Consider the following 13,692-nt stretch of genomic DNA (forward strand, 5'->3'; position numbering starts at 1 on the left):
CTTAGATCCAATCTTTTAGTCTAATGATTTCTTACATCCAATCCTTAAGTCTAATCCCATCTTACATCCAATCCTTTGGTTTAAACTTTTCTTAGAGCCAATCCTTTAGTCTAATCCCTTCTTACAACTAATCCTCTTGTTTAATCCTTTCTTCTATCCATCCATGTAATTTTTCCATCCATCCATCTAGCCATCTGATTCTTATATCCATTTATCCAACTAATATTTTTTCCCCATCCATCCATTTATCGGATGTGCCGAGGCACACACGGACAGCAGACATCAGCTAGAATGTAACTATCCCCTCCTGAGTGAACTCCACTGTTCACTACTTTAGGACACTACTTGAAGCACAGGAGGCATGTTGTGTGCTTCTCACCGCAGTGTTGAGGTGGATGTCGAGGCCTTGGGCTAGTTTGTGCAGCAGAGTGGAATAGCCTGCAGTCAGCAGTGTGTGGTCCCCTGAGAACTGAGCGAAGAACTCGTTATGGTCCCACGATCGAGCAGAAACCTATAGGACACACACAGGAAGTCAAAAAGAAGAAGGTCTTCTGTTTAGGAAGTCACTGTATAATCAGAACAAATCAGCAGCTGCTGGAAAAATCTTCCAGTGGAATTTCTGTGCGCGATGCTTTGCGTGCATCTTAGAAAATGGCAACCCATTTGGTGGCTCCGTGAGAATATTGGAAAACAAAACCTCACACACCAGTGTCAACTCACATCAGTCAAAAATAAGTAGCATATAGAGACACTACAGGTAGAAATGACAATTTTGTTAAAGACAATCATTCTTAAGGTTATTTTGGATGTCTTGTTTGAGACGATGTAGACAATTAAAAAATTCAAATTGTCAAAATTCAACAAAACTATGTATATTTCAGCATTTTTTTTCACTCACTTTAAACATTATAAACTGCTCCTTTAATTGTATGCACAATGTTGAGAGAGCTGTGTTAGATGATGATTAAACTTTTGTTAATGCATGTAAAGAAGCGCTTTTTAGGTTTAGGATGTAGTCTGTGAGGTGTACACACCTTCATTAAAACAGTATCCTATTATTCTACACAGAAGTCTAATTAAACCAAATAAACCAAACCAATTCGACCAAAAGTAGTTCAAACCTTCTGTTTCGTTATGTAATCTGTAATCACTATTGGAGAATGATTTTGTTTCCATAGTAACAACTTACACAGGGACTTGTACGGTGGACGCCTAATAATAAATGGATTATTTTACAAAAACGTATATATGGGCGTATATGGGTGGCTTGATGGTTAAGGCTCTGGGTTACTGATCGGAAGGTCAGGGTTCAAGCCCCAGCACTGCTAAGCTGCCACTGTTGGGCCCTTGAGCAAGGCCCTTAACCCTCTCTGCTCCAGGGGCGCTATATCATGGCTGACCCTGCATTCTGACCCCAACTTCCTAACATGCTGGGGTATGCGAAGAAAAGAATTATACCGTGCTGTAATGTAAACATGACCAATAAAGATTCGTTCATATGTTCGTTGATATGGTGAAAAGAGTCTTTTTATTTAATGTTAATTTAAGAAAGTTTCATCTCAGGTAGAACGAAAGTGATAATGTTCTCATGAACATTAAAAATTTAACTATAAATGGATAAAAAGTATGACAAGTCTTTAATAAATAAAAATTGTAAAAAAAAATTTTTTTTTAAAAATGTTTGGAATTGGAATAATCAGAGGAATAACACACACACACATTCGCACACATTCGCACACACATGCACGCACCTGGTCCAGTGGACTTGCACAGGCATACTCCAGGTTGCTGAGATGGAACTGCAGCACTTTCCCTTCCAGCTCACTGAAGCGGATGTCTGACTCCTGCAGGAACGTCTTATAGACCTCCTGGATCTTCTCTGAAATAAACAAATAAATAAATAAACAAACAAACAAACAAAGACATGGTCAGGACAGACTGACACGGAAATGTTCAGCATCACAAAACCAGATGAATCCTGACCAATCGGAGATGTTTTTGAAACTGTCGACACCTCATGCAAAAAAGGAAAAATTAAAACTCATTTGTGGAATAACGCAAGACTCTTCCTCTACCAGTCAGGGTAAATAATCAAGCTCGGCATATATCTGTGTGTGCTTTTTGCCTACAGATTCCTTTCTTGTTAGGAACTCCTAGTACCCCCGAGTGGGACGTCCTGGTGCTGTGACTTGTCCTTCCTCCACTCGGAGACCACGTCTAGTATGGCGTTGAAGTGGAAGTCCATGCGCTTGTCTATGGCAACGTCGGTGACTCGACCGCCCTCTTGGATCAGATCACACCTCTCGCCCAGCTTGTGCATCTTCACTCCCAGCTAAAAACAGAGCAAAACCGTTTGCATTTGCATACTGCAACGTGATTGGCTCGAACATTTTGTGATGCAGTTTCCTTACTGCAACGTGCCAATTATTTCTCGAACCTTACTGCGCAGTTAGTATCCTCCTGAGTAATGTCTCTAGTGCGATTTGGCTGAATATGTGGCTGTCGATATTTTATAGTTTTATTGTTTAATTAAATTATAGTATGAGTGTGTGTGTTGAGAGAGAGAGAGTGTGTGAGTGTGTCACTCTCACCTGTTCACACATTAGAGCGATGGGATTATTGACACAGCCGTTAACGATCTGTGCACCTCGACCCACGGTGATGCCCAGCGATGTGTCGTCCCAAACTCGCCCTCCTATTCGCTCCCTCGCCTCCAACACCACCACCTAACGACCAATCACAGGCGCACAATCGCAAGAGCTGAGATAGGCCAGGACACCATTTTCGTTCAATCATTCATCATCACTAAGCACTTTATCCTGGTCAGGGTGGATCTGTAGCCTATCCGAGGAACGCACCCTGCACCCTGTATGGGACGCCAGTTCATTTCAGGACACGCACACAATCACACACTCATTCGCACCTAGAAGTCATTTCAAATCACCACATCACTGGCATGTTTGTTTTTTTATTTAATTTTTAGCCAATTAATAAGATCTTGTTGAACTAGGAAATCCTTTTATCCTGACCTGCATGCCGAAGTTGTGCAGCTGTCTGGCAGCAGCAAGACCTGAAGCTCCTGCTCCAATCACCAACACCTTCTTCTACATACGGCAAAGAACACGAGAAAGACAAAGATGCATTGTTCGCAAAGATTACCGAGTTGTTATTGGAACCTCCAACAGATATTCGTATTAGCGGTCGTCAGAGGAGGACTCACGTCGCGGTACGGCTCTGGGAGGAGAGGCTGTCTGGCCAGAAGAGCTCCGGTGTTGATTAAACCTTTGCGGGTCATGAAGTGCAGAACTCTGTCCAGCTCCTGCACACAGCGCACTCGCACCAAACCACGGACGATGACGTGGGGAGCGCACTTCTGTGGCGTCAGAGCCTCCTGAATAGACGAGAGAAAAACACTATTACTATTAAGTCTTGGAGTGATTGTTTCTAGATGTGTAACTTTACACATACACACACACAAAATAAACACTAAACACAAAGTATTGAAAGTTAGAATGTTGAATTGCCACATTTTCTATTGCATATTTCACACTACAGTAGATGCTTTTTTATTAAGGTATTTCGATGCGAGGACTTTGTTAGAAAACAGCATCGCCGCAGTGAAGAATGGTGGTGGTAGCGTCACGCTGAGCATTATCCTTAGCCTCTTGGTTCCCTGACTATTTTACTTGGTCATCGACAGCTTTTTCCAGTGGTTGCGCCCTGTCCTTTCCATTTATCAATCGTAGATTCAATGCTGCTCCACAGGATTTTCAAAAGTGTGCGATTTTTTACAACCAATTCCTGATTTCCAGAATTTTCTTCTGGACTTGTTTTGATAGTTCCTTGGTCTTCATGATGATTGTTTGCTTGTGTGTGTTCAACAAACTCAGGAAGAGGCATTTATTTATTTAGAGATCATGTGACACTAATTGCACCTCGGTGGACACCATTCAACTAATTAGGTGACTTCTGATGGCAAATCTAATTCACTCATAAATAGGTACATCATTTTGCAAACTATATTTATCTTTTCCACCACTTCATATTTGAAAAATCTTCCCTAGTCCGCACATGAATAAATTCTACTATGGACTATTTTCTGTACTCTCTTCCTTTAACATGTGAAGCGAATAGATAATGAAGCCGCCTCGGTGCTGTTAGCAGGCTTGTTCGTGAGAATTTTCCCCACAGTTAGAGCAGCTGAAGCTCGCGCTCTCTCTCCTCTATGTGATACGGGCCCGGTCCTGTTCCAGCCCGCGCTCAGCAGGGAGCTCGCCTTTTGGAAACTCACACATCTGCACTTTCCACTCAGCCTAATAGCTAGTGATGTTAGGGCTAGACTCGAGGGAATGTGACACGTAAAACCGTCCTCCTGGTGTGAGGATAGAAAGGTGCTGAGTAATTGGATGATATAATGCTGATATTGTCACAAGTGTTGTGCGTATTGTTGGTATTTATATACAAATACACAGTGGTGGAAATAAGTATTGAACGTGTCAATATTTTTTTCAGTAAATATATTTCCAATGAGGTTAATCACATGAAATTTTCACCAGACGTCATTATTAACTCAAGACATCCACACATATAAAGAATTCACAACATTAAAGTCCATAAATAAAGTTTTGTGTAATAAAGTAGAATGACAAATTTATTTAAAATTAGTGGAGAAGCATTTGTTTGTAATAACAGCTTCAAGACGCTTCCTGTATAAAGAAATTAATGGGCCGCAGTATTCAGGTGTGATTTTGGACCATTCTTCTAAACATATTGTCTCTAAATCTTGTCCAATTGGATTCGAGTCAGGTGATTGACTGGGCCATTCTAACACTTCGATTTTTTTTTCTCTGAAACCAATTGAGAGATTCCTTTGCTATATGCTTTGGATCGTTGTCCTGCTGGAAGCTCCACCCACGTCTCATCTTCATCATCCTGGTGGATGGCAGCAGATTCTTCTCAAGAATCTCCTGGTAAAGGGTTCCATTCATCATTCCTTCAATTATATGAAGTCTGCCAGTACCATGTGATGAAAAACAGCCCCACACCATGATGCTTCCACCTTCACACTTCACTGTTGGTGTAGTGTTTTTAGGGTGATGTGCAGTGCCATTTCTTCTCCAAACATGATGTGTAGTATGACAGCCAAAAAGTACAATTTTGCTCTCGTCTGTCCAGACTACACTCTCCCAGTATTTCATAGGCTTGTCCAAATGAGTTGTAGCAAACTTTAAACGAGCTTCGACATGCCTTTTCTTTAGTAATGGAGTCTTGCGGGGTGAGCATGAGCAGTGGAGTGCATTGCCTATTGTTTTCTCTGTGACGATGGTGCCTGCTGCCTCCAAGTGTTTCTGGAGCTCTTTCCGAGTGGTCCTTGGCTCTTGGGCTTCTCTTCTGACTATTCATCTGACTCCCTGGTCAGAAATCTTGCGAGGAGCTCCTGTGCATGGCCGGTTGATGACGGCGTGATGATGTTTCCACTTGTGGATAATAGCCCCAATGGTGCTTACTGGAGGATTCAGAAGTTTTGAAATACGTCTGTATCTGATTCCATCAGTATGTTTCACAACAATAAGGTTGTGAAGGTCTTGGGAGAGCTCTTTGCTTTTACCCATCATGAGATGTTTCTTGTGTGACACCTTGGTAACGAAAAACCTTTTTATAGACCATCAATTTACTAACCCAGCTGATATTAATTTGCACAGATAGGGGGTATAATTACTTACGGATTTCAGCTGGTTGCTTGCCTTACCTTGGAGAACTGCTTTTTCTTAGCGTGTTCGATACTTTTTTTTCCCCGTGTCATTCCGCTTTATTACACATAACTTTATTTATGGACTTTAATGTTGTGAATTCTTTATATTTCCAGATTTCCTGAGTTAATACTGACGTCTGGTGAAAATTTCATGTGAATAACCTCACTGGAAATATATTTACTGTAAAAAATGTTGACGTGACCAATATTATTTCCCCCACTGTATATTCCATTCTATGTTATCTTATAATTTGTCTAAACATAAAAATAAAAAAAACTGTGCTTTTTGATTTTTCTCTTTTTTGTCAGTTAAAACAAATCATAAACATTAGTGATTTACTTAAAGAATTACATATTTTTTTAAACATACTGATCTATCATTTTTGACTACATCTATTAGACCACTTTATACATAAAAATCTGCTCTTTAATACAGAGTGAACGAGTAAGCACAAATGTTCTCGTACCTTGCAGTCTCGATGCCAAGCGGCGAGGATGAGGTTGCGTAGGGCGAGGTACATGGTGGGATCCCTGGAGAATTCTGGGAATTCATAGAGCTCATCTAGCTCCATCATGTCTGGACGAACACACAGGGCTTTACCACACTCGTTGGGCTGGTAGAAGGGCTGGAAGTATGGGCACAAACCTGGGACTAAACACACACACACACACACATCAGGGCTGTGCAGAACCAGTGGTTCACTTGCATTAGATATTCTGCATCTATTTACTCGTGTGTTCAGTTACCTTCTGATATTTAGACTAGGGTATTGGTATTGTCTGGTATTTGTGAGTCAGTGCTACTGAACATAAACATGTATTACTTATACAAAGCTTATGCAGAAAGATTTTGGGTCATCTAGACTTCTATTACATGTTAGTTACACTGGGCTCCAAACATGTCTCGGCTGCTTCACTACATGTGGAAAGTAGAACTGAAATGTTAGAGTTATGACACAAGTCCAGTCATACAAAAAAAAAACAACATAAAGGTCTAACTAACTCTGTGGCTGAATGTTGCGGCGTTGCTCAGGCCGTAGATCACAGTGAGAGCTGGACGGGCTCATGCCTACGCAGTCGGGGTAATAAGCCATGAGGAAAGGGTTTGCTGGGCTCTCTTTTAGCAAAGGGGGCAGAATCAACATGGACGACCACCAACTGTCTCCCACTCCAGCCACTCTCTGTAAGGGAGAGGGAGAGAGAGAGAGAGAGAGAGAGAGAGAGCGAGTGAGTTAGAGAGAGAGACAGGGAGAGAAAGACAGCAAGTGAGTTAGAGAGAGACAGGGACAGAGAGAGACAGCGAGTGAATTAGAGAGAGAGAGACAGGGAGAGAGAGACAGATATTGAGTTAGAGAGAGACAGGGAGAGAGAGAGAGACATAGAGAGAGAGTGAGATAGAGAGAGACAGCAAGTGAGTTAGAGAGACAGAGACAGTGAGGGTGGGGAGAGAGATTGAGCAAGGGAGAGAGAGAGACAGATAAGGGGGGGACAAGGGGGGAGAAAGGGACAGAGAGAGGGAGTGAGAGAGAGAGAGACAGACAGACAGTGAGGGGGGAGAGAGAGAAGGGGGGAGAGAGAGAGAGAGAAGTGTGTTCATATACAATGATTCAAGATTGTATCACTTTACCAACATTAGAGATAGTAATAATTAAAGAAATACATCTAATAAAATTATTTCTGGATGAAACGAACATAATCTGGTGTATTCACCGACTCACCATGTCTTCAGGCTGAGAACACTGATCCGGTCCTTCATTCTTCATAATGACAAACAACAATAATTATTTTCATCCCATCACATTTACAATCACAGCCAATGTATTACGCCAGTGAGATATGAAGAACAGGAGAAATTTGGCAGGAGGTCAAACCAAGGACAATCTAAAACAAATGACTACAGGAAGTAGAGAGAACATCAGACCTGTGAGGCCTGGTTCACTTTCTTACTTTAACGTTGTTGAGCTTCATCCCGCAGCGGTACGTTGCAGCCAGAGAAGCCGTCAGCTGGATGTCTTTAGTGAGCTGCCTCCATTTCCCGCAGTCGGGTTTTGTACACTGCACCTGAGGAGAGATACAACCCAATAAATAAGGAGAGAAAGACCACAAAAGTTGTTGTGAGGGATGGACGTGATGAGGGAAACAAATATCAGAAACGTGAGATATGTACAGTATGACAGAAATATGAGAGGGTGGGGGTGAGACCAGACGCAGAAGCGACACAGAGGAAAGAGAGAGCAGAAACGTGGGGGAAAAGGAAAGAGTGAGGCAGGGAATATAAAGCCAGATGGGCAAAGTGAAACACGAAAACTTATTTATATTTTTTAAAAAGAGAGAAACAAGACAATTTGTGTGAAAGAGAGACTAGAAATGTATGGGGAAAAGGAGACGTAAGAAATATGAGGAGACGGTCACAAGGAACATGAGGAGAAAGAGAGAGAGAAAAACCTGAGATGAAAGAGACCAGAAACATGAAGAAAAAATAGAGAGTTCAAAGAGAGACCGGAGAGAGGGAGAGAGAGAGAGAGAGAGAGAGAGAGAGAGACCAGCAATGTAAGCTTCAAGAAAAACAATTGTGTGTGTGTGTTAAATGTTTTAGATTGGACCCCAGTGCTCCTCAAGCTCAATGAGAAGACACGTCTCACCCAGTAAGGAAGCTGCTGATCTGCCATGAAGGCCTTCAGACTTGGTTCACTCTTCCCATTTCCTGTCCACAGCTTCTTCCAGGAGGAGAATTTCTCATAACCGTCCTTATGGCTGACACACACACACACACAGAGCACATTAATACTTCTTTCTTTCATCATCATTGTGTGAGAGTAATCAGAGCACAGAGTCTGATATGATTCTGATCCGTCTCCCCAGCACTCACCTTCTGTAATAGTGGTCGAAGCACTCGTTGCAGAAGTGCTCGCCACACGATAAGTGGTACCATCGAGACGTGTAGCCGTTTTTTGCACACCTTTGGGGTAGATCGTGTTTTAAGTGGTCAGATCACTACAGATTAGGAACAGCATCATCACAACATCAGATCAAAGCCAAGCTGCGAATAAACCACGACAGCCACCTTTCTGACGCACTGGCGAAACACACAGGATACGTAGCCGGGCATCCTGCCTTCTCGCACTTCCGGAACTTCTTCTCCACCTGCTCCTCTTCTTCCTCGATGTCAGCCATCTTTTTTTTGGGCTAGGATGTTGAAGGAGACATAAAATAATAATAATAATAATAATAATAATAAAGTAAATAAGAGCACACAAATCAAACACAATCGAAGAATAATGGAAGTGTAGTAAAAGCTTTCTGACCGAGGTGTTCAAGCACGAACATACAGGACCACATACAGCATTAGACAAACAGGCAAAGGGATAGCGAGATAAATAGACAAAACGACAGACAGATTTCAAAAGGAAAGAAAGATGGAAGGCATCAAAGGCAAGATAGATAACCGATATTGAAACAGACAGAAAGGAATGAAGAACTGGAAGGATAGATGGTCAAATGGATGGACCAATCAATCAACAACTGAAGGCCCAAAATGGATGGATAGATAAAAGGATGGCTGGATAGACCAATCGTTGACCTAAAATGAAAAAAGGGAAACAAGAACGGATGGATGTGTAGGTTAATAGATAGAAAAGAAAGGGAGTATGGGTGGATATATGACTGAACTCAGGAATGGATGGATGGATGGATGAATGGGTAGTCCAATCATTCACCTGAATGGAAAGAAGGGACACAAGAATGGATGGATGTGTAGGCTAATATATAATAATGAAATGGAGTGTGGGTGGATGGATGGAAGGATGGATGGATGGATGAATGAATAGATAGACCAATCATTCACCTAAAAGGAAAGAAGGGAGACAAGAATGGATGGACGTGTAGGCTAATATATATTAAAGCAATGGAGTATGGGTGGATGAAAGACTGAACTCAGGAATGGACGGATGAATGGATGGATCTGAAAGGAAAGAAAGGAGGCATATATGGATGGATGGACAACTGATGGACTGAGATGGAAGGTGAATGAATAGACAGACAGATATATAATTAAACCCAGGATTTATAGATGAATGAATAAACACCTGAACCTAAGATAGGCAGATAGTCAAATAATTAATCCTGAAAAGAAGGATGGATGGATGGAAGGAAGAAAGGATAGATATTTGAACCTGAGACAGTCCGATACGTGTCTAATTTGCCAGCGAGTCAAACTTCCTACATTTGCCTGCGCTGTAGAAACACTGCTGCTTCTTTTGCCCCTGCCGCTGGGCGTCTGTCTGGACGGACGCATGGAGTGACTTTCCCCAATGGCCGACGAGGATGATAACGATGTTGAAGATGAGGTCTCCACACCTCTCTTCTTTCCCCGAGAGCGGCCACAGGACGATGTTCCCCCGTAATCTGTCCAGGGAAGAGAAAAAAAAATCACAAACCCCATCATTACCATTTTACACCAGCGGTGCCCAGCTGTGCTCCTACATGCCTGTGTTTCAGTCTGAAGGTCTCCATCCTGTAACACACCTACTGAACCTGATCATTCAGTAATTCAGGTGTGATCTTAGAGTGTGAAAATTAGAGAAACTGAAAGATGAATGAGAGAAAAGTCCACAGCTGGGTATCACTGAGTTACACAGATAAACTACCATACTACACAGTATTCCAGCTCATTAAGAGAAGTATAAATAATGCGCACTATTCAGTGTGTTAGTGTGGAGCTTAAACAGCTGTGGAGGCAAAACAAGACAATGGCAGCTCACACACACAGACCTGTATCCGACAGCATAGCACCGAGTCGTGTTGTCCCTTTAAACACACCACGCCGGCTTATTTAAACAAAACAAATCAAGTTAAACAACACCAGAAGACTATATGTTTATTTTCCAAATCCGAATTTTAAGTTGAAAACGGTAAGAAAAGCCAGGCCGACCTTAAACCGTTTAACGTTACTACAACTTCCGGTTTAGCAAGCTAATAATACGCGTCAAAATAAAAGTCCCGTGTTTTTATGTAGAATATTTTTTTTACTCTTTCATAAAAGAAATACTACTACCACTACTACTACTACTACCAATACTACTACTACTACTACTACTACTACTACTACTAATAATAATAATAATAATAATAATACCAATACTAATGCTACTACTAATACTACTACCAATACTAATACTACTACTAATACTACTACTACTTCTACTACCAATACTAGTACTAGTACTACTACTACTACTACCAATACTAATACTACTAATACTACTACCAATACTACTACTACCAATACTAATACTACTACTACCAATACTAATACTACTGCTAGCAATACTTCTACTACTACTGCTGCTGCTACCAATACTACTACTGCTACTACTACTGCTGCTGCTACTACTACCAATACTACCAATACTTCTACTACTACCAATACTAATACTACTACTGCTACTACTACTACTACCAATACTACTACTACTGCTAGTGTCATGAATAATTCAACCTTTTTAGCCTAAATCAAAAACATCAGAGACAGAGAGTTTAGTAGATGTCAAAAAGTAAAGAAACTTTATTGAAAACCAATAAAGTGTGACAGTCTGCAGAAAGTCCGAATTATACATACACAAACATGTCTTTATATACCTTTCTTCACAGCATAGTCTTTGTAGGTGGGGTTTTGCCTTTCATCATTGAAATAGACCAATCTTTTTTGCCACAATTAAATATTCATGTCTATGCGTTATCTTAAAATTGTGGAGCATGCGCAATTAGTTGTTTTTCTTGAAAAGGTTTCACAAGGACAAGGTTTCTTTTACAAAAAAAAAGATTTCACACAGGCTTGTGTGTCTTGACCTTGGCTCCCTTCTCAGGCCTCAATGAGCATCTGTCTGTCTCTATCGGTTGTCCCTGCTGATATCTACCTCCTTTCCAGAGGCCCTCTTCTAACTCCCTAATTGGTATCTGCCTCAAAGTTATTTACTTACGCATGCGAATATCTACTGCCAATTTATTGCTGTGGAGACAGGTGCCAGCTAATACAGAAGAACAATTATTGTACACTAAAACACAGAGTTCATTCAACTCAAATCCACTCAGAATATAACTTGATCAAACATTGTTCTATGGATTTAGATTATCCTTCTGACTGTTGATTATACATATAGATTATGTTTTTTAACCAATATTGATTATACGATTATGCTCAAGTAATAATTCTAAATGTTGGTTACATATTGAGTACACTTCATTAACATATCCAAAAGTTAGTTATATTGAATAGACTTCATTAACATATTCAGATGTTAGCTACACAATATTGATTGCACTTCATAGATATTTTCCATACAAGCAATACTTCTACTACTACCACTACTGCTGCTACTACTACTACTACTACTGCTGCTACTACTACCAATACTACCAATACTACTACTACTGCTGCTACTACCAATAATATTATTACTACTACTACTACTACTACTACTACTGCTACTAACACTACTACTACTAGTACTACTACTGCTACTACCAATACTACTACTACTGTTACTACTTCTATAGTACTACTACTAATGATACTACAACAACAATTACTACTACCATTACTATTAGTAATATGGGAAGTGGTAGCTCAGCATTGAAGACATTGGTGTTCTGATCGGAAGGTTGTGAGTTCAAATCCCAGCACTGCCAAGCTGCCACTGTTGGGCCCTTGAGCAAGGCCCTTAACCCTCAACTGCTTAGTTGTATAAAAATGAGATAATTGTAAGTTGCACTGGATATCACTTGGTGTTTGCCAAATGCTGTAATGTAATATTATTACAACTACTACCACTATTGCTACCATTACTATTAGTAGTAGTAGTAATCATCATCATCATCATCATCATAATTCATTCATCTTCAGTAACAACTTGATTCTGCTCTGGGTTGCAGATCCCGGGAACACAGTGAGCGAGACAAGAATACTCTCTCAGTCTCTCTCTCTCTCTCTCGCTCTCTCTCTCTCTGTTGGTTGAGCTGTAAATGTACTCCTGCTGCCTGATCCTGATGCAGTTCTACTTCTACTCATGCACCTGGATATCTAGTGGATACCATTAAGGATCGATAATGGTAATGGTTTTAATGGTTAGCTGATGGTTTGTAATGGTATTTGGGGTGGAAACCATTAGAATTTCTACGATGGTTTCTATTGTTTTTTTCCAGCAGGGATGATGATGATGATGATGATGATGATGATGATTATCATCATCCACAAGGTGCACAGTGGTTTAGTGGTTAGCACGTTCGCCTCACACCTCCAGGGTCGGGGGTTTGATTCCCGCCGCTGTTCTGTGTGTGTGGACTTTGCATGTTCTTCCCGTGCTGCGGGGGTTTCCTCCTCTAGTCCAAAGACATGCATGGTAGGCTGATTGGCATGTCCAAAGTGTCTGTATTGTGTGAAATGTGTATGTGATTGTGCCCTGCGATGGATTGGCACCCTGTCCAGGGTGTACCCCACCTTGTGCCCCATGCTACCTGGGATAGGCTCCAGGTTCCCCAAGACCCAGTAGGGTAAGCGGTACTGACAATGAATGGATGGATGGATTATTATCCACAAAATACTACGTGTTAATATTTATCCAAGTGAGTTAAAAATGTTTCCATGGGTAATTGCCGTGTCATAAAATGGCCCACAAATAAGTAATGCAAATAATGTAAAAAAACAAAAACAACAACCTTCTTTCACATCATAGTAAAAATAAAGATAATATATTAGCTAAATAAATAAAAACATCTATGTAAATCCTGTTGTGCTGTGAGCTTTTGATAGAGGGGTTTCTCTCAGTGCCGAGGCTAAAAATTAAACGAATTGTGAAGGAAAACAAAAACAATAGTGTAAACGTAAATGCGATACTATGTGAACGCGGATTTCCTGTTCAGAAAGTTTGACCTCTCCTGCGCTC

The 13,692-nt window shown here is 40.9% G+C and overlaps 1 protein-coding gene across 2 annotated transcripts in view; it reads right to left on the reverse strand.

Moving 5' to 3' along the window:
• Positions 1–10,877, reverse strand: part of LOC128618045 (lysine-specific histone demethylase 2) — a 17,927-nt gene extending 7,050 nt beyond the window's left edge. The window contains exons 1-15 of one of the 2 annotated variants that reach the window (XR_008387667.1): positions 10,523–10,877; positions 9,975–10,156; positions 8,817–8,938; positions 8,622–8,711; positions 8,395–8,506; positions 7,700–7,813; positions 7,471–7,509; positions 6,756–6,933; positions 6,220–6,404; positions 3,221–3,391; positions 3,030–3,104; positions 2,592–2,726; positions 2,161–2,332; positions 1,752–1,879; positions 380–511 (exon numbers count right to left, since the gene is read on the reverse strand). Coding sequence is in view for 1 of the 2 variants with exons in the window: in XM_053641408.1 (XP_053497383.1) it covers positions 380–511; positions 1,752–1,879; positions 2,161–2,332; positions 2,592–2,726; positions 3,030–3,104; positions 3,221–3,391; positions 6,220–6,404; positions 6,756–6,933; positions 7,471–7,509; positions 7,700–7,813; positions 8,395–8,506; positions 8,622–8,711; positions 8,817–8,938; positions 9,975–10,156; positions 10,523–10,538 (1,851 nt within the window). In the remaining variant the exon portion in view is untranslated. The remainder of the gene's footprint in view (positions 1–379; positions 512–1,751; positions 1,880–2,160; positions 2,333–2,591; positions 2,727–3,029; positions 3,105–3,220; positions 3,392–6,219; positions 6,405–6,755; positions 6,934–7,470; positions 7,510–7,699; positions 7,814–8,394; positions 8,507–8,621; positions 8,712–8,816; positions 8,939–9,974; positions 10,157–10,522) is intronic. The other variant, XM_053641408.1, reaches the window with a different exon arrangement.
• Between the last annotated feature and the right edge of the window lie 2,815 nt (positions 10,878–13,692).

The sequence above is a fragment of the Ictalurus furcatus genome, chromosome 14 (assembly GCF_023375685.1).
Source record: "Ictalurus furcatus strain D&B chromosome 14, Billie_1.0, whole genome shotgun sequence".
Lineage (NCBI taxonomy): Eukaryota > Metazoa > Chordata > Actinopteri > Siluriformes > Ictaluridae > Ictalurus > Ictalurus furcatus.